At 51.5% G+C, this 21,036-nt stretch overlaps 1 protein-coding gene and 1 long non-coding RNA gene across 3 annotated transcripts in view; one reads left to right on the top strand and one right to left on the bottom strand.

The window, feature by feature from the left end:
* SDK2 (sidekick cell adhesion molecule 2) overlaps positions 1-21,036 on the top strand; it is a 314,672-nt gene that overhangs the window by 237,161 nt on the left and 56,475 nt on the right. For both annotated transcript variants that reach the window (XM_015120233.3, XM_015120232.3), the window contains exons 19-28: positions 8,942-9,137; positions 9,325-9,423; positions 9,857-10,048; positions 11,778-11,899; positions 12,605-12,714; positions 12,849-12,999; positions 15,691-15,928; positions 16,759-16,874; positions 17,525-17,714; positions 20,057-20,155. In XM_015120233.3, the coding sequence (XP_014975719.3) occupies positions 8,942-9,137; positions 9,325-9,423; positions 9,857-10,048; positions 11,778-11,899; positions 12,605-12,714; positions 12,849-12,999; positions 15,691-15,928; positions 16,759-16,874; positions 17,525-17,714; positions 20,057-20,155 (1,513 nt within the window). The remainder of the gene's footprint in view (positions 1-8,941; positions 9,138-9,324; positions 9,424-9,856; positions 10,049-11,777; positions 11,900-12,604; positions 12,715-12,848; positions 13,000-15,690; positions 15,929-16,758; positions 16,875-17,524; positions 17,715-20,056; positions 20,156-21,036) is intronic.
* Positions 5,008-20,975, bottom strand: LOC144335909 (uncharacterized). The gene is made up of 3 exons (XR_013407157.1): positions 20,840-20,975; positions 6,139-6,248; positions 5,008-5,140 (listed from the first exon to the last, which is right to left on the bottom strand). It is a non-coding gene; the product is annotated as an uncharacterized LOC144335909 (long non-coding RNA).

Genomic DNA, 21,036 nt, shown 5'->3' with positions numbered 1-21,036 from the left:
TAGAGGAAAGACTGCAGTGAGGCCAGGCGCAGTGGCTCAAGCCTGTAATCCCAGCACTTTGGGAGGCCAAGGCGGGCGGATCACAAGGTCAGGAGATCGAGACCATCCTGGCTAACACGGTGAAACCCCGTCTCTACTAAAAAATACAGAAAGCTAGCTGGGCGAGGTGGCGGGCGCCTGTAGTCCCAGCTACTCGGGAGGCTGAGGCAGGAGAATGGCATAAACCCGGGAGGCAGAGCTTGCAGTGAGCTGAGATCCGGCCACTGCACTCCAGCCTGGGCGACAGAGCGAGACTCTGTCTCAAAAAAAAAAAAAAAAAAAAAAAGACTGCAGTGAACGCCTATAGCCCCATTCCCAGCTTTAACAACGCCCAACTCACAGCCAGGTATGTTCCATCTCTGCCCTGACCCTCTGCCTCTCCCCTGGAACATTTTGAAGCAAATCCCAGGCATTGTATCAGTTCATCCATGAATGTTTCTGGAAAGAAATAGTATAGATGAGGTCTCTATTTAAAACAAAACCACAGTAACCACATTATCATTATGATGGCTAAAAATATCAGCAGGCCCTGTAATATCATCAGATATCCAGTCAGCCTTCAAATTCCCTTGATTGCCGCATAATTTCTGTTACTCGTGGTTTTATTTGCTTCAGGATCTAAATGAAGTTCACACAACTGCAGTCACTTGAGGGGTTTTTTTAGGTCTCAGTTGATCTACAGATTCTTTCTTTCTCTCTCCCTCTCTCTTTATTGTAATTTATTTGGGAAGAAATTTAGTCATTTGTCCAACAGAATTTTCCACTGTCTGGATTTCGCTGATTGCATCCCTGTGGGGTCATTCAATGCATTCCTCTAAACACTATAGTTACAGTGAATTGAAACTTAAAGCTAGAGGTTAATCTGATTCAGGTTTGATTTTTTGTTATGCGAAATATTTTACTTCTGGGTGTGATAGCTCACGCCTGTAATTCCAGCACTTTGGGAGGCCGAGGTGGGTGGATCATGAGGTCAGGAGATTGAGACCATCCTGGCTAACATGGTGAAACCCCGTCTCTACTAAAAATACAAAAAAAAATTAGCCAGGCGCGGTGGCAGGCGCCTGTAGTCCCAGCAACTCGGGAGGCTGAGGCAGGAGAATGGCATGAACCCAGGGGGCGGAGCTTGCAGTGAGCTGAGATCGTGCTACTGTACCCCAGCCTGGGCAACAGAGTGAGACTCCGTCTCAAAAAAAAAAAAAAAATTAGCCAGGTGTAGTGGTACATACCTGTAATCTCAGCTACTCAGGAGGCTGAGGCAGAAGAATTGCCTGAACCTGGGAGGCAGGGGTTGCAGTGAACAGAGATCACACCATTGCACTCCAGCCTGGGCGACAGAGCGAGACTGTCTCAAAAAAAAAACGAGAAGAAAAGAAATATTTTACTTCCTAGATGGCATTATGTATTTTGATCAGAAGGCACAAAGTCCGGCTGTCTCTGTGAGGTCAGCCACTGACAGTCATCTATGAGCTATCATTTCAATAAGGGTTATAATATGGGGATAGGCAAATATTATAATTTCTTCTTGACTTAGTAACTGAAATGCTTTCAAAAAACAAGAATTTTCCCTTTATCAACTTTTTGGCTACCTGAAGTTTCAGTTTATCTAGGAAAAGCAGGGTAAGTGTTCAATTCTTTTCCCTTATTTACCAATTTTTCATATAATGAATTGGTTCTGGCTGGGCGTGGTGTATCACACCTGTAATCCCAACACTTTGGGAGGCTGAGGCAGAGACTTGCTTGAGGCCAGGAGTTCAAGACCAGCCAAGGCAATATAGTGAGACTCCCCCCCATCTCTGTTTCTAAAAAACAGAAAAAATAAATAATAAATGGATTCCTTATTGTCTTCTCAGGTAATAGATGAGCTTGGGTTGGAGGGGGACATCTTTCTGTTTTGTTTTGGGTTTGGTAGTACTATTAGATAACTAAGGATTTTTTTTAATACAAATCTGACATATTTCAATCTATTACCATGATTATGCTTCTTGAATGGTACTGGGTACTGCCAATTCAGTGGTACAAATGGACCCATCATTGACCTCTTCAACTTGACGGTGAGCCCTCTTGATGTGGCCCCAGTAGTCTCTGATGGCTTCCTTGCAATTTGGTATAACAAGGTGTTCCAAACTATTATATATACATTCCCCTCACTGTGCCAGGCACCGGCCATTTCTTCAAGGGGCTCTTGTTGCTTTTAGAGAGAAATGATAGTTGTAGATCACAGTTTCAGCACTTGCAGTGCATTTATTCCAGAAATGGTTGTTGTTTCTAGGCCCTGTTAACGGCTAGCTAAACAATACTTTATTTTTTAAGATACTATAGATACTCACACTTTCAATTCCATTTCATGATAACAGACTAATAATCTCATTGGTCTTTTGTCTATATCTCTTTTGTCCATACTGAAAATCCAGTTCCTATAATACCAGCATTTTACCCACCTACATTATCCCCACAAACATACACAACAGTTTCAGAATAGTCATATCCACACTCTGATTACTCAACATAGTTTCCGATTATTGCCGTTCTTCTTGTTCCTAAGGTATATCCCTCTAGGGATGGACTTCACATCGCACTGCTAAGTCTTCTGAAGTCATTTCTCTCTGTAATTTTGCCACAGCTCAATACTCTATTAGGTTCATTTGCTTCATTGTGGTTTTGATTTTTAGGGATTGATTTTTTAATTTAATTTTGTTCCATAATTACGTTGAATATTTACATAATAAAGTCAAATCTACAAAGCAAATTCAGAGAAAATCAGCTTCAATCCTTGTCCTCTCACACCCCATAAGTCTGATTGCTTTCTGTTTTCTTGGTTTGGTTTTTTCTTCCATTTTTTTTTTAATATAAATGAGTACAGGCCAGGTGCGGTGGCTCATGCCTGTAATTCCAGCACTTTGGGACGCCGAGGCGGGCAGATCATTTGAGATCAGGAGTTCAAGACCAGCATGGTCAACATGGTGAAATCCCATCTCCATTAAAAATACAATAAAAAGAAAAAATTAGCTGGGCATGGTGGCAGGTGCCTGTAATCCCAGCTATTCAGGAGGCTGAGGCAGGAGAATCGTTTGAACCGGGGAGGCAGAGATTGCAGTGAGCCAAGATCTCGCCACTGCACTCTAGCCTGGGCAACAGAGCAAGACTCCATCTCAAAAAACAAACAAAAAATATAGTAGCCATGGATTCCACATCTGTGGATTCAGCCAATCTCGTATGGTTCTGAAAATATTCAGAAAAAAATTGCATCTGTACTAAACATGTACAGACTTTTTTGTCATTATTCCCCCCAAACAATACAGTATAACAACTATTTACATAGCATTTACATTGTGTTAGGTATTATAATAATCTAAAGGTGATTTAAGGTATATAAGAGGAGGTATGTAGGTTACATGCAAATACTACACCATTTTATATCAGGGACTTGAGCAGCTGTGGGTTTTGGTATCTGTGGGGGGTCCTGGAACCAATCCCACATGAATATCAAGGATTTGCTGTACAAGCCTACATAAATGTGTGTGCTCTCCTTCTCAGATAAGTGGCAATGTACTTTCCACATTCTTGATCGATTGATCGATCTATCTATATATATATAGAGAGAGAGAGAGATAGTTTGTTTTTTTGGTTTTTTTGTTTTTTTTTTTTTTGAGATGGAGTTTTGTTCTTTTGCCGGAGTACAGTAGTGCAATCTTGGCTCACTGCAACCTCTGCCTTCCAGTTTCAAGCAATTCTCCTGCCTCAGCCTCCAGAGTAGCTGAGATTACAGGCGCCCGCCACCACACCCGGCTAATTTTTGTATTTTTAGTAGAGACGAGGTTTCACATATTAGCCAGGATGGTCTTGAACTCCTGACCTCGTGATTCGCCCACCTCGGCCTCCCAAAGTGCTGGGATTACAGGTGTGAGCTACTGCGCCCAGTCCCTTTATTATTATCATTATTTAGAATATATTTTGGAGGTCACTCCATAAAAGTATAGAGATACATCCCTTGTTCCTTTTGACACCTGTATCCTCTGCTACCATATGGATCTCCCATAGTTTAATCAAGCAGCCCCCAAGTGATGACATTTTGGTTGTTTCTAGTCTTTTACTATAACTACCCTTTCTGCAGTGAATGACTTTGTGCATATATCTTTTTTTTTTTTTTTTTTTTTTTCTGAGATGGAGTTTCACTCTTGTTGCCCAGGCTGGAATATAGTTGTGTGATCTCAGCTCACTGCAACCTCCACCTCCCATGTTCAAGCAATTCTCCTGCCTCAGCCTCCCAAGTAGCTAGGATTACAGGCACCCACCACCACGCCTGGCTAATTTTTTGCATTTTTAGTAGAGACGGGGTTTCACCCTGTTGGCCAGGCTGGCCTCAAACTCCTGACCTCAGGCGATCCACCCACCTCAGCCTCCCAAAGTGCTGGGATTACAGGCGTGAGGCACCGCGCCCGGCTTCTTCTTTTGTTTTCGCAGTATAACTTTGGACTAGATTCCTAGAAATGAGATCGTTGAGTCAAAGGGAAAATGTGTAAATAATTTTGCTACTATTGCCAAATACCGTTCATTCAATTTATTTTTTAATATTTTAATATTTTATTTTATTTTATTTTATTTTATTTTTTTTGAGATGGAGTCTCGCTCTGTCGCCCAGGCTGGAGTGCAGGGGCGCAATCTCGGCTCACTGCAAGCTCCGCCTCCCGGGTTCACGCCATTCTCCTGCCTCAGCCTCCTGAGTAGCTGGGACTACAGGCGCCCGCCACCTCGCCTGGCTAATTTTTTGTAATTTTAGTAGAGATGAGGTTTCACCGTGTTAGCCAGGATGGTCTCGATCTCCTGACCTCGTGATCTGCCCACCTCGGCCTCCCAAAGCATTGGGATTACAGGCGTGAGCCACTGTGCCTGGCCTTAATGTTTTAATTTTTAAACCTAAAATACGTGATTCAAAAAACCAAAAAAGTAAAAAATAGTAAACAGATAGTGGAAGGCCTCCATCCCAGTCTCCCACCCTGCCTGGCTGTACTGTGGCCAACTCCAAAACCCTCCTCACTCCAGGTGGCCGCTGTCGGTGCTTTCTTACATCGCCTTCCAGGTTGTTTTCTGGAAGTCTGTGCATCTGCAAAAGGGTAGAGGGAGAGAGACAGAGAGAGAGGATCTCTCTCTTTTTTTTTTTTTTTTTTTTTTGCGGCAGAGTCTTACTCAGTCGCCCAGGCTGGAGTGCAATGGTGCCATCTCGGCTCACTGCAACCTCTGCCTCCCAGGTTCAAGCAATTCTCCTGCCTCAGCCTCCCAAGTAGCTGGGATTACAGGCATGTGCCACCACCCCCGGCTAATTTTTGTATTATTAGTAGAGACAGGGTTTCGCCATGTTGGCCAGGCTGGTCTCAAACGCCTGACCTCAGGTGATCCACCCGCCTTGGCCACCCAAAGTGCTGGGATTACAGGCATGTGCCACCACCCCTGGCTGATTTTTGTATTATTAGTAGAGACAGGGTTTCACCATGTTGGCCAGGCTGGTCTCAAATTCCTGACCTCAGGTGATCCACCCGCCTTGGCCTCCCAAAGTGCTGGGATTACAGGCATGAGCCACAGCGCCCAGCCTGACTTTTATTTTCTAACTTTAGTAGCTAGATGCCATATATACCATCCCACACCTTCAACCCTATTCAGGACTGCCTCCACCAGGGACAGGAGACATTTCACCTGCTCCTCCCTGAAACCCAGCAAGGCAGCTGTTTCTATCCCCTAGAATAGCCTGAGGCTCAGAGTGGTCAAGTGACTTTCCCTGAGTCCCACATTAAGTCACAGAGCTGGGTTCAGGTTCAAGTGTGCCAGCTGCAAGGCTGCCCTCCTCCCACACCCTCCATCAGCAGCACCGCTGCTCAGTGACAAGGCTTGCCTCCCTGGGCCTCTGCTCTCTAAGGGAATTGCATGTCCCAGGAACCCAGGTGTACTGCTCATTCCCCAGAACACACCCGAGCCTTCTCAGGGGAGCCCCGTCTGCTTAGAACCTGAGACTAAGGACCTAGTAGGGTAAATCAACGCTGAAACTGACTAACAAGGAGAAGGCACAGAGTCGTCCTAAAGAACATTCATCTCAACACCTCTGCGTACCTTTGAGAGACAGAAGTCATCAGGAAAGGTCTCAGGGTCCACAAATTGAGCCAGCTCTTTGTAGGTCCACGTGCCAGCTCCTTAACCTTCCTGAACCTCAGTTTCCTTTTCTGTAACAGCATAGGACAATGATTTCCATCTGCTCCTCATTGTGATGATTAAATAAGGCCAGGCACATAGTAAGAGTTCAACAGGTGGAAGCCCTGTTGTGTGTTGAGCTGAGCACTAAGGTTCCATCCCACAGCTGCCCAGAGCCCAACCTCTTTAGGGCAATGAAGGACACAAAAGGGAATTTTACTCTTTCTCTCCCTGGACCTGAGGTGGGGAGGCCTCCTATCGCCAAGCCTCCTCCTTTTCACATGCAGCTGGAGAAGGACAAGTGGCTCACATCCCAGAGTAAATTTTTTTTTTTTTTGAGACAGTCTCACTCTGTCGCCCAGGCTGGAGAACAATGGTGTGATCTCGGCTCACTGCAAGCTCCACCTCCCGGGTTCACACCATTCTTCTGCCTCAGCCTCCTGAGTAGCTGGGACTACAGGCGCACAACACCACACCCAGCTAATTTTTTTGCAGTTTTTAGTAGAGACAGGGTTTCACCGTGTTAGCCAGGATGGTCTCGATCTCCTGACCTTGTGATCCACCTGCCTCAGCCTCCCAAAGTGCTGGGATTACAGGTGTTAGCCGCCACGCCCGGCTCAGAGTAAATATTTTGAAACAACCACAGGAACCCGTGGCCCTGCTGCCATCCTGGATCCAGGCATCAAGCTGTAGGAAAATGAAGTCAACAGCGTGACTCCACAAACCACACTTCCATTACCCTGTGTGCTTCCTCTGGGTCATTTTTGTGGGTAAGGCCTGGTGATACTGTTTTAAGGCATCTGTAAAGACACCCTTTTCTCTTTATTTAAAAAAATGGTAGAGATTATAATTGGCCTAAGCCCAATAAAATAATATTTACCCAGATTTTATACTTGCTAGGGAACACACCACACAATTAATTCTAACAGCATAATTAATTTGAATTTACATTAATTAAATTAAATTAAAACATTAAACTTGTTTCTTAATCTACTCAAAAGAAGTTCGGCAACATAATTGCTATGAAACAAGATAATCGAAATACGGAGGATATTTAACATACTTATTAAATGCCACTTAGTATTTCTGTTTAGTATTTTGAGGGTCTAATTAGTGTCTAATTAACTTGCTATAGGCTATCTTTTCACAATACCAATTAAATTTCAAAACATCCTTTATAAATACACGGCCATGAAAAGGAGAAGATTAAGCATTGTTATAGGCACGAGTTAATCGGGAGACGTTGGCGTGGTATTGTTTTATATCTATAAATACCCGTGCTTATTAAAACTCATCAAGTGTTGCTTTTCACCATTAATTGCTATTTAATCAACTTCAAATAAATGAGGAAATCTCTGAAACCAGCTGTCATTATTGGAGACAGATGAAGGGCCCAGAAACAGGAGCGTGAGGTGAGAGCAGGAAGCGAGAGAAGCGGGAGGGAGCGGGGGCCGGGTACAATCTGCAGAGGGGAGATTAGCAAGAACTTGAGGGATTTCCACATAGGACTTTCCTGCTGATGCCCCACCTCTGCTTGATATTTAAGATGGAAATCCCAACTTAGAAGGAGTGTAAGAGGATAATGGTTACCCACAAACTGAAGTTCCCAGCTCTGTAGGAAGTACCCTTGGAGAACTCCAAAGACGAAGCTGCCCCAGCTCACCTGGGGCAAGATGTAGGAGCTCGGGGCTTGGAATCCCAGAACCAGCTTCCCCCTACCTGTGTGAGCCTCTTTGATCCTCAGTTTCCTCATCTGTAAAATATAGGGTTGGGTTGGGCACAGTGGCTCACGCCTGTAATCCCAGCACTTTGGGAGGCCAAGGCGGGTGGATCACTTGAGGCTGGGAGTTTGAGACCAGCCTGGCCAACATGGTGAAACCCCATCTCTACTAAAAATACAAAAATTAGCTGGACATGGTGGTGCGTGTCTGCAATCCCATCTACTCAGGAGGCTGAGACAGGAGAATTGCTTGAACCCAGGAGGCAGAGGTTGCAGTGAGCCTAGATCATGCCATTGCACTCCAGCCTGGGCGACAAAGTAAGAAGACTCTGTCATAAATAAATAAATAAATTATAAATAAATAAATTAAAATAAAATAAAATATGGGGCTGGACCGAGCATCGCGGCTCATGCCTATAATCCCAGCACTTTGGGAGGCTGAGGTGGGAGGATTTCTTGAGCCCAGGAGGTTGAGCCTGCAGTGAGCTGTGATCATGCCACTGTACTCCAGCCTGGACCCCATCTCACAAAAGGAATACAGGGCCGGCTTCGTGGATATGCCGCCTGTGCAGTCGTCCAGGGCCCCATGTTTGAAAAGACCCCACACTTAGTTAAATGCTCTGCTGCTATCATCTTAAAATTCTTAGTGATTTTTGAACAAGGGGCAAAACTTTCATTTTGCACTGAGCCTGCAAATTATGCAGCTGTTCCTGGTGAAATGCCACCCTCTCAGTCTCTGTGAGAATTCAGTGAGAGGCGGCCCCTGGGAAGTACCCAGCACGGTGCTTTGCATAAAGTCAGTGGCTCAAGAAGCGGAGAAGTGCCCCAAAGTGAATTCCAGTGCCCCGTGGTTTCCCTGCACTGCCTGTCCCTTCCCTCGGAGGAGACACCACAGGGACTCCAGTCCCTGGACACCATCTGTTGATTGGCCCAGCCTGTGGGAGAGTGCTTGGCCTCCTCTGGAACCTTCCTGCTGCCCTGTGTGACTTGCTGGCCTCTCTGCAGCTGATCGCCTGGGAGCCGGAGCAGGAAGAGGAGGTTACCATGGTGACCGCCCGGCCTAACTTTCAAGACAGCATCCACGTGGGCTTCGTGTCTGGCCTGAAGAAGTTCACCGAGTACTTCACCTCGGTGCTGTGTTTCACCACCCCCGGGGATGGGCCACGCAGCGCCCCGCAGCTGGTGCGCACCCATGAGGATGGTAGGCACCCCCCAGCCCTGCTCTCTCTGCCCCACCCAAGGCCAGGCTGGGTGCCCCAGGCAGAAGGGCAGCCCGGGCTTATCTCACAGGCTGAGGTACCCCCAGATTACCGCAGGCTGTCTCACAGATGGTAGTCTCTCTCTAGCTCTAACTGGCCTTGGGGGGTGGGGGTCCTTTTGGGGTGCAGTGCCTGGGCCCGTGGGACACCTGAGCTTCAGTGAGATTCTGGACACGTCGCTGAAGGTCAGCTGGCAAGAGCCGGGAGAGAAAAACGGCATCCTCACAGGTAGGCACCGCAGTGTTTCTGAACTAGAGGGTAGGACAGGGCTAGAAAGGTCAGAGCTGGTCCATCCCCTGCCTTCGAGCTACTTTTCACCCAAACCCTTGAAGCCAACCCACGCTTTCTTAGAAACCATTCACAAGAGGCTCTCAGCACCTCCACTTGATTACGCATCCCAGAGTCCCCAGCCCCACACCTTCAGCCACAGATCTCAGTGGCTGCCATGATGACTCATTATGTCCCCTGCAGTTCCCTGAAGTGCTGGCATCCCACTGAGGCTATACCTGAGACCCAGGGCATGACACCAGCAGCTCCCACCTCCCTTGGCCCCATTGCTCCCAATGTAGATCTAATTGCCAGCCTAGTGGAGAAGGGAGAAGTGGGTCAGGCCAACTCGTGATCACAGCCAAGCTCATGCCAACACGGGGGCTCTCCCCAGGGTACCGGATCTCCTGGGAGGAGTACAACCGAACCAACACCCGTGTGACCCACTACCTGCCCAACGTGACCCTGGAGTACCGTGTCACGGGCCTCACCGCACTTACCACCTACACCATCGAGGTGGCCGCCATGACCTCGAAGGGCCAGGGCCAAGTGTCCGCCTCCACCATCTCCTCTGGGGTGCCCCCAGGTAAGTGCCCACTCTCAGTGCAGGACTCTTGGAATTCTCCTGAGCAGCATCCCATTCCAGAGGCCCCTTATTGGCTCGGCGTGGTGGCTCACGCCTGTAATCCCAGCACCTTGAGAGACCGAGGCAGGTGGATCACTTGAGGTCAGGAGTTCGAGACCAGCCTGGCCAACATGGTGAAACCCTCTCTCTACTAAAAATACAAAAATTAGCCAGGTGTGGTGGTGCATGCTTGTAATCCCAGTTCATTGGGAGGCTGAGGATGGAGAATCACTTGAACCCAGGAGGTGGAGGTTGCAGTGAGCCGAGATCACACCACCACACTCCAGCCTGGGTGACAGGGCCAGATCATGTCTCCAAAAAAAAAAACAAAGAGTCCTCTTGTCTTTCAGGAATACCAGCGTTCTTCCCACGGGCTCTCCCCTTCCCTTGTGCTGTGTGGGTCTGGGTCCTCTCAGAACAGGCTGAATCCCCGGGATCCCAGGTCTCTGGACAGGGGCTCCCCTGGCCCCCTGCTGTGTCTTCCCACAGCTCGGAGAAAAGCAGAGGCCCCTTACCTTGTCTCATTTCCCCACCAGCCCCTCCCTTCACCCATTTCTCACAAGATTCCACACCAGGCAATGGCATCTGTGATTCGGGGGAAAAATTCCCGCTGCCGCCCAGAGTCCACTTTGGATTCCATCGTGTGGAAGTGTTGGTTGGGAGGTGGCAGAGCACGGTGGGAATACTCCTAGGCCTGGCACAGAGAGCAAGCCCAGGTCCACTCCCAGCTCTGCTTCTGCCAAGCCCTACAACGTTGAGCAAGTTCCGGGTCCCCTCTGTGCCTCAGTTTCCCCATCTGTATATATGGGAATTTGGACTGAATAACCATGTGGTCCCATCCAGATCAGGCAGGCAGTGCTTGTATGACCTGCCAGCATCTCTCCACCTGCTGTGTAGATGACTGGGCTGCCTGAGCCTCAGTCAACCCCCAGTGATAAATACAGCCATGCTGGCAAATACGTATGTAGCGCTCACAGGGCATGGTGTTAGAAGCTTTGCACACATTGACTCATTTAATCCTCACAACAACCCTGAGGGAGGTGTTGTTATTACCATCTTCGTTACCAAGGAGGACATGGGGGCACAGAGAGGTGGATAACTTGTGCAAAGACACACAGCCTGTAAGTAGTGGAGTTAGATTTAGACTCATTCTGACTCCAGAATCTGTGCTCTTTCTGTCTTCCTGAGCTCCAAGAGCCCCAGGGTTCCTGGCCAGAAAATAAGCTTCCCCCTGTCCCCATCCATCCTGTCACCTTCCTGAGCTGTCATTAGGCTTAGGAGGGTGCAGGAGATCTGTGCGGACGGAGGGAGGATTGGTCCTGTTTGGTTTCTTTCTCAGCCCGGCTTGGTTTGAATGCAGCTTTCAGCTTCCTTATGAGCCCCTCACTCACATCCAGAACTGCCAGGAAGAAGGAGGCATCCCAGCCCCTGTTTCCTGGCCCTGAGCCCCCTCTCAGCCCTGGGAGATCTCCCTTGGCCCGCAATTCTGTCTCAGCCTCCTGGCACGAACATGGTTCTCCGTAAGACGCGGAAACAAAGACTGTGGGTGGAATGAGGCCGTGGCTGTGCTTCTCCTCGGACATTTCCAGGAAAAGCGTGACACACAGCCCTCTCCATGCCCAAAAGTCGCATTTGACATGGAGGGCTATTCTCGCCAGATCTCCTTCCCCACCCTGTTCTCCTTTTCCAGAACTCCCAGGGCCCCCCACCAACCTGGGCATTTCCAACATTGGCCCCCGCTCCGTGACCTTGCAGTTCAGGCCTGGCTACGATGGGAAAACCTCCATCTCCCGCTGGCTGGTGGAAGCCCAGGTAGGGCAGGCCTGGGGCCTGGGCAGCAGCCCCCGCCAGGGCACCCCCGTGCTCTTAAGAGTGCAAAAATCTTATGTGTGTTTCAGCCTCTGTGAATTTTCACATGCAACTCTCAATGGCACATTATACCCCAAATGCTCACACTTCCCAATATTGTCTCCAGCTCCCCCTGCCCCTCACCTGTGTACATGGAAAAACACACACATTACAGTCCCCTCCTGGGTCTGGGGGTGCCTAGAAAAATACCCAGGTGCTGGAAGATAAAAATATCTGCCTTGGCTGTACCCTGGAATCATCAGGGGAGCGTTCAGAAGTGCCCACACCTGCGTCCCACCCACAGACACTCTGATTCTGATTTAGCTGGTTTGAGGGGCAGCCTGGGTCTCTGGAAGTGCCCCGGGATGTTTAGGAGAATCACCTGGGCTGCTTGTTAAACGCACAGATTCCTGGGCAGTGCTCCAAGAATTCTGACGGGCCCAGGAATATGTTGATCACAAGCATCCTGAGAGATTGTAAGGCAGGAGGGCTGAGTCACACTTGCAGTCGTGTTTAGGGGCCTGGAAAGATGGTAGCCCCATTTGGTGCCCTCCAGATGAGCCCCGGGATCTGAACCAAGTTCTTCCCTGGCAGGGCTTGTACTGGGGCTTAGAGCACCCTGTGTGAACCCTGTAGGCTAGACAGGCCTAAGGTCTTGCCCTTTTCCAGGTAGGCGTGGTCGGGGAGGGAGAGGAGTGGTTGCTGATCCACCAGCTCTCCAACGAGCCCGATGCCCGCTCCATGGAGGTGCCCGACCTCAACCCCTTCACCTACTACAGGTAACAAGACCGGCCTGGGGAGAGGGCAGCAGCCCCAGGATGGGGGTGGGGGGGAGGGGCTGTGGCCCAGACCAGGACAGGGTTGAGAGCTGGGGTCCTGCCCTTACCATCTTTCTCATCTCTCACCGCCCCAGCTTCCGCATGCGCCAGGTGAACATCGTGGGCACCAGCCCCCCCAGTCAGCCTTCTAGAAAGATCCAGACCCTGCAGGCACCCCCTGACATGGCCCCAGCCAACGTGTCTCTGCGCACGGCCAGTGAGACCAGCTTGTGGCTGCGCTGGATGGTAAGGCTCCCTGGGGGGCAGGGGTGGGACCTCTCCATGAGCTTCCGGTCATTGCCTCCCAGAAGGTGAGCACTGGAATTCCTATGGCTCCTTTCTCTTCTCTTTCTCTTTTCTTTACTTACCTGGCGAGATGCCTGATAATCAACATCTTAGCCAAATGAACAAATACCCCCCGCCAATGAGAGGAAGGAGCTAAAAGATACTGTTTACTGAGCATCGCCAAATGGCAAGCGTTTTAAAATTTTCATCCCATTTGATCCTCCCAGTAATCTTACAAGGGACACATGATCATCTCAATTTACAGCTGAGAAAACTGAGGCTCAGAGAGGTTAAGAACTTGCCCAAAGCCACACAGCTCCAAGCGGCAAGTCTGGGATTCAGGTGCCACTGTGGCATTCAGAGAGTGTGCCCCAGATCAGGGCTATGTGTTGAGGGTCATGACCCTGGGCCATCCTGCACGAGGTAGTGACAGTAACATGCCGAGGCTTCCTCTCCTACCAGGTGCTACTCTGACAACAAGCCTGTGACAGCAGTGATCCTGGTCCCCATTTTGCAGATGAGGAAACTGGGGCAGAAGAGAGGTCAGATAACTTGCCCAAGGCCTCCCACATCCTCCCACGTGCTTTCATGAACAGCAGGGCTGAGGTCCCAGGGAATCTGTACCCGCAAGTCCACAGCCCTAACCATTGGGCACACTGCCGTCTCATCCTCTGGAGAACAGGAAAGGCCATTTCTCCCCGCCAGGTCCTCTGGAACATCGTTTCCCAGCACACGTCCCACAGAGCAGCAACCCCAGGAGGCGCTTGGAGCAAACAAGAATTCTTAGACAAATAAATGAGGGGATCAGCACTGCATACCACAGCTCCGTAGAGAATCCGGGAACACTAGCATAGCAGGAGCCCTCTTGACCCCACTTCCCCAGGCCCGTCTGACCACACAAACCCTTTGTTTCCATGTAAGATCTTACTCGTTGTGCAAAACACAACTTGCAAACATACCACACTGTGAAGTCATTACTGCCGTTCCTGTGTGTGGACAGCTTGATGCTAACAGCCATGAAAGCACTTGGCACCGTCAGTCCTCACTAAATATTAGTTATTAATTGCAGTTCCCTTCCCAGAGTGGCTGGCACCTGAGCAGAGCTGCAGAGCTGTCTCAGCCCAGCTCAGTGCCCCGTGCACAGTGTGACCATGCCCACCTCCTGCCCCTTTGCTTCCAGGCATCCTCACCCCAGGCTGGCTCCCTGCTTCCTTCCTCAGTCTCACTTTAAGGTTTGCAGCTACTAAAAGGTTAGAGTCTGATGCTGAGGGCAGGGACTGCATGGGGGAATAGAAAGGCAGTTGCTGCGTGGCACAGGGCCCCAGACACCACTCAGGCCCGTGCTTAATGGTGCGTGGTCCATTACCTTTCCTCAGCAGGTAAAGGAATGTGCACGTAAGCCCCATCTCTGGCTCCCGAGCCCATCGATTCCTATCTTAATGGTCTTTGGTTGGCTTCACTAAGTGTCTGCAGGAGGGAGGAAGCGTGTAGTAAGCAGGGGAGGTTGGGGCCGAAGGTGAGGAGTGGGGTAAAGTGGGTCAGCCTGGGATGAGCTTGTGGACCAAGGGCCCTCCAGAGCCCCTGGGGAAGCAGAATTGGGGGAGGTGAGGGCTGGAGATGCCCCCACCCCAGCTCTGTGCCCTTCCGAGGAGTGGAGGCCGGGCCCTGGGCTCCCCTCCCTGTGTGCACGCCTCCACTCTCACCAGCACTGCCCATGGTCATCCACACAACCTTAAGCTGGTGACCACAGCCCCATCAGCGTAGTCCTAAGGCCCAACAAAGAAACCTGACTTTTATTTTCTGTGAGACTCAAACAAGAAGGAGGAGGCTGGTTGGGTATAGTGGCTTGTAATCCCAGCACTTTGGGAGGCCGAGGTGAGCAAATGGCTTGAGTTCGGGAGTTTGAGACCAACCTTGGCAACATGGCAAAACCTTGTCTCTACAAAACTTAGCAGGCATGGTGACACATGCCTATAGTCCCAGCTACTCAGGAGGCTGAGGCAAGAGGATCGCTTGAGCCCAGGAGGTAGAGGTTGCAGTGAGCTGAGATGGCACCATGGCACTCCAGCCTGAGAGACAGAGCCAGACCCTGTCTTAAAAAACAAAAAGAAAAGGAAAAAGAAAAAGAAAAAAAGGAGGCTGAAAATGCAGCAGGAGAGACTGAAGTTTGCTGGACAGAAGGACTTCCTGACCAGCAGGTACCCCATTCATCCTGCTCTCTGCCCATGCTCACTCCTCCAAAGGCAGGCATGAGCTGAGACCAGGTGTGATAGGCAATTAAGTGTGTGCTGGCGCCTGAGTGACAGAGGTAAGCAGCAGAGACAGCAGAGCGAAAGGTGGCGGTGCTATCAGCGTGTCGGACAGACGGCCTTTGTGGCTCCTGGCTCCCTTGGCAGGGTAACAGATTTGTCACATGCACAGTAAAGGATGCCGCTTCTCTATCCTCCCTGCAGGAAGATAAGAGCCCATCAGAAACACAGTCACACAACATAAGCCACACTCGGGTGAGAGAGCCTCATGTGGACACTGACTGGGTGACAGTGGGATGGATAGCCCTGAAGGCTCCCTGGAGGAGAGGGTACCAGGGCAGTTCTTCCCTGCACAGTGGGGGGCCTGGCTCATAGCATCTTTGCTCCCCCTGCCCCACTGCAGCCTCTCCCGGAGATGGAATACAATGGGAACCCTGAGTCCGTGGGCTACAAGATCAAGTACAGCCGGTCAGATGGGCACGGCAAGACGCTGAGCCACGTGGTGCAGGACCGCGTGGAGCGGGAGTACACCATTGAGGACTTGGAGGAGTGGACGGAGTACCGCGTCCAGGTCCAGGCCTTCAATGCCATCGGGAGCGGGCCCTGGAGCCAGACGGTGGTGGGCAGGACCCGGGAGTCAGGTACCAACCCCTTACACCCAGCCACCCTGCTGCCTCTCCCCTCCTTGCTCTCTGTGCCCTCAGGGCCATCCAAGGGCGTGGCAGGCTGAAGCTGTTGTTCAAACACAGGCTGAGCTCATTTCTTCTGCTTATGCTCAATGTCACAATGATGTTGCCACATCTCCCAGCACCTGCCACTTCCCTGCAACTGTGCCTGCTATTCCCATATTCCCAAGGGGGACGGGGGTGTCCCTGCCTCTGGAGGACAGCTAAGTAGGCTCCACCATTCAAACTGCCCACTCCCCTGCCCTCAGCTTTAACCCTGAAACCCAGTGGTGCCTGAAAGACCACAGTGGAGGGATTGGGGAAAGGGTTAGCTCTCAGAACGTTCCAGAATCACTACCGGAAGCTCCTGGGGGCCTGCCCAGGGGTGACCCACAGAATGTGAGCCCAGCATTCAGGCAACCCTCATCCATCCACACGTGGTTCACTGCTCTGTGGCTTTTTCCTGGCACCCTTTAAATGACAGACAGCTCTCCTGGGCCACCCTGGTCCCTCTGCCCACCCTCTCTGCTGTGCTAGCAGGAAACGCAAGCTCATCTAATCCTAACCTGAGCAGAGAATCCTGTGGGGAGGCTCATCTGAAACCAGAAACAGTGTCTGCAGCATTCCAAAACCAAAGGCTGTCTTGGTGGGATCGTTTGCAGTTTGGGGACCATGTATGCCACGATTCTTCCATAGAGAGGCAACATTGAACTGGCCCCTCCCTTGGCCCCCTGTCCTGGTCCATGTCCCTTGCACAGTCAACACTGGGTCCTGAGTACCTTCTCTCCACTCCTTTTCACCCACAGTCCCCTCTTCTGGCCCCACCAACGTGTCTGCACTGGCCACCACCTCCAGCAGCATGCTGGTGCGCTGGAGCGAGGTCCCCGAAGCTGATCGCAACGGGCTTGTGCTGGGCTATAAGGTGAGTCCCAGGATCCCAGGAAGTGGGGTCCCTACACTGGCCCCTCCAGCCTCTCCATCCAAGGAACCATGTTCTTATCACCCTCTGGGTCTCTGCCTCCTAGAGTAGATACTGGGGATCTGCCTGGCGTCCTAGCCAATGGTCACCATGGCAACCACAAGTCATCCCTTGTGGGTGGGGAGGCACCCAGAGAGAACCCAGGTCCTCGGGCTGCTCCTCCTCTCTTGGGAGGCCACGCTGGATGCCCCCAGCCTCCCTCGACTCTGATGGACCCAGTTTTGATTTTCATTATCTTTTAGAATCCCTTTTAAAGTTGTGCCTAGTCACATGGTCCAGCCCTGGTCTGGAAGTTGGGAGATGTGTGACACAGAGCTGCTAGCTGTGTGACCTTGCATAAGTCACGCCCCATGTCTAGGGCTGTCTTCCCACCTGCATGCCCTCTCAGGAGCCTTCTTGCTCTATGACTGAGTCCATCTTTGTGTCCCCAGCCCTCTGGGTACACTAGCTTTGCAGTTACCCCTGACCCTGGGGGCCAAGTCACTCCAAAGAGCCCAAGTCTACCCACCCCCTTCCTGGGGATGAGACTTATGAAAAGTGTGGATGGGTGAGACGCAGGCCCGAGGCCCTCACCCTGTGCTGGGCCCTGACAGGTGATATATAAGGAGAAGGACTCGGACGCCCAGCCCCGAATCTGGCTGGTGGAAGGCAACTCGTCTCGCAGTGCCCAGCTCACCGGCTTGGGCAAATATGTGCTCTATGAAGTCCAGGTGCTGGCCTTCACACGCATCGGGGACGGCAGCCCCAGCCACCCTCCCATCCTGGAGCGGACGCTGGACGATGGTGAGTCCAAATCCCAGAGAGCTTGGGGGAGGCTGGGAGGAGCCGCCCTTCCTCCTGCCCATCTGGCCTTGCCCTTCTGGGGTCAGGCTCTGCCCCACGGGGAGCCGTGGCCTCAGGCCTCCTGTAGGGATGGATCACTCGGAGCCACCAGCCCCACTGCAGCGGGTGCTAATTACAGCCTATGTATCCCTGAGGACAATGCGGAGGCAGTTTGACATCTGATTTAGTCTCTTGGTCTCTCTGCAAAACAAGTGTATGGAATAGGGACTTGCCCCAGTTTTCTTTTTTTTTTTTTTTTTTTTTTTTTTTTTTTTTGAGACGGAGTCTCGCGCTGTTGCCCGGGCTGGAGTGCAGTGGCCGGATCTCAGCTCACTGCAAGCTCCGCCTCCTGGGTTTACGCCATTCTCCTGCCTCAGCCTCCCGAGTAACTGGGATTACAGGCGCCCGCCAACTCACCTGGCTAGTTTTTTGTGTTTTTTTTAGTAGAGACGGGGTTTCACCGTGTTTGCCAGGATGGTCTCGATCTCCTGACCTCGTGATCCACCCGTCTCGGCCTCCCAAAGTGCTGGGATTACAGGCTTGAGCCACTGCGCCCGGCCGCCCCAGTTTTCATTTACTTTTTTTTTTTTTTTTTGGTAGAGTATCACTGTGTCACCCAGGCTGGAGTGCAGTGGTGCGATCTTGGCCCACTACAACCTCCGCCTCCCAGGTTCAAACCATTCTCTTGCCTCAGCCTCCTGAGCAGCTAGGATTACAGGCGCTGGCCACCATGCCCAGCTAATTGTATTTTTAGTAGAGCTGGGGTTTCATCATGTTGGCCAGGCTGGTCTCGAACTCCTGACCTCAGGCGATCCGCCCACCTCAGCCTCTCAACATGCTGGAATTTTAGGTATGAGCCACTGCACCCAGCCAGTTTTACTTTGTTTTTCAACTAGAGCAGGTTCACTTTGAGTAAAGGTCTGTGAAAATGAAAGTATTTTTCCTGGACACATGAACCTCCTGGTCCTGTTTGCAAAAGAATGTCACCAGCGGGCTGCAGGCGTTCATCCCTGTAGCAAAACTCCCCATCAGAAGCTGACCGATGCATCCCTTGCCCCCTCCCATCTCCCCGCACACACTCCCACCTACTGCCCCCCACAGACATTTGCAGGAGCCAGACCAGAGTGCAGAAGGAAGCCCAAATACCATATGTTTGCATATGCTAACATTATTCATCAAGCTAATGAACTGGTAAATTAAATATGTTCTATCCTCCTGCCTTGACAGATATACCCTTATAATGATCTGGAAGGCCAGGTTCAAGTTTAGAAATCTCAGGCTGGGCGTGGTGACTCACGCCTATAATCCTAGCACTTTAGGCAGCCGAGGCAGGCAGACCACTTGAGGTCAGGAGTTCGAGACCAGCCTGGCCAACATGGTAAAACCCCGTCTCTACCAAAAATACAAAAATTAGCCAGCTATGGTGGCACACGCCTGTAGTCCCAGCTACTGGGAGGCTGAGGCAGGAGAATCGCTTGAACCTGGGAGGCAGAGGTTGCAGTGAGCCGAGATCACGCCACCGCGCTCCAGCCTGGGCGACAGAGCGAGACTGGGTCTCAAAAAAAAAAAAAAAGGTTTGGAAATCTAAGACATCTTGTCATTCTGTGCTGGAATGCGGCAACACAGGAAGCGTGTCCCCTCCCCAGCTACCCCCGCCGATCCCCTGCCCCGTTCTCTCCTCACCCTCTCCTTTGACTCACTCCATTCAATCTTCATCTCCACACCTGCAAAATAGCTACTCCTTGGCCCTCCCTGGAGGCAGGGGTGCATAGCCTACCCTCAGGGGGGTGGATGTGGGGACCAGGTCCATGCAGCCCCTGGAAGCATGCTTAGGCTCTCCAGGCAGGGAATTCCAGGGTCCCAGGATGCCAGAGCAAGGTCTAGAGAGAGGAGTGGTGCAGGCTGGGGGTGTCCATTTCCCATTACCCCACGGACACTTCACCCCATAGGTGGAAGGAAGTCAGAACAGGACCTTCTGAAGCACAGACACATCCATCCAGGGCCCACGCGCCCAGCTCTGAGGGTAGCCCGGTTCTTGGGCGTGTATACAATGAGCAGAGGAGGCTGGAGCTTCAGGTCCCTGCCAAATGACGCCTATTTTGAGGGCAGAAAGCCCCCTTGGTTCCATGTTCTTGCCCCTGGCTCCTAACACAGTGTCAGGCACAGGGCAGCACTCCACAGAAATTCACTGAGCTGGGCGGCCCCTTCCCCCTCCACCCCGCCAGGCTGCTCTCCCCGAGCTGGGCTCATCCCCAGCTGAGCAGCAGCCTCACCGGTTGGCCTCTTCTCCTTTGCCCCTCCAGTCCCAGGACCACCCATGGGCATCCTGTTCCCAGAGGTGCGGACCACGTCGGTGCGGCTGATCTGGCAGCCCCCTGCTGCCCCCAATGGCATCATTCTTGGTAAGCCTTTGCCCTTCCCATGCCCCGGCTGCAGGAAGGAGGAGGAGGCATGAGCTGTAGAGGAGGCCACTTTGTTACTGGCTAGAGGGAAGAGTAGGTCCAGAGAGCTTCCACATCCCCTCTCGAATGGGATCTGAGTGTTAGTCCTGTTAGAAGTTCCAGGGTGTCAGATTATCTTCTGGAGGGCAAGATCAGAGTCCAAGTCCCCTAAAAGTCATGGGTTGGCTTTGTGTCTCCAAATGTCCCCAGGCCCCCAGCCTGCCAGCCATCTGGTAAACCTCGGACGCTGTTCCTTAGCATGGCCAAGTGAGGGCACGCTGGCCGGCTGAACACAGCCGGAAAAAGAGTCCCAAGGCGCAGGGGAGAGAGGCTACAGATGGGAAGCTTCATCTCACATTCAGGGTTCCCCCAATACACACACCCAGGGCTCCCCCAACACACACACGCAGGGTTCCGGTCGGCAGCTGCGTGAACTTGAGCAAGTCTACTCCCCTCTGCAGCCTGAGTCCCCTCACCTTTAAAATGGGGGCTTGGACTACCTGCGCCTATTCCAGGGTCTCAGTCCCGACCTCACGCACCACCTGCCCTAGAGCAATGCCACATCCCCAAGACAGAGTGGAGGCAGGAAGGGCAAATGCGTTAGCCCAGAAAGACCTGGGCTGGGATTCCAGCTCTGTCACTTACCAGCAGGTGATCTGACCTCCCCGGGCCTCAGTTTCTTCTCTTGGGGCTGTTATGGGGGTCACAGACACTGTGTATAGAGTGCCTCTCCATGCCACCCACAGTCCACCCTCCCCAGGTGGCAGCTGAAGACCAGAGAGTGACCCAGAGGCCTCAGGCAGACAGACCACAGCCAAAGTGACCACAGCACGGTGGCCATA

This window comes from Macaca mulatta, chromosome 16, assembly GCF_049350105.2.
Source record: "Macaca mulatta isolate MMU2019108-1 chromosome 16, T2T-MMU8v2.0, whole genome shotgun sequence".
In the NCBI taxonomy this organism is placed as follows: domain Eukaryota; kingdom Metazoa; phylum Chordata; class Mammalia; order Primates; family Cercopithecidae; genus Macaca; species Macaca mulatta.
This window is presented reverse-complemented; position numbering and strand designations above follow the sequence as displayed.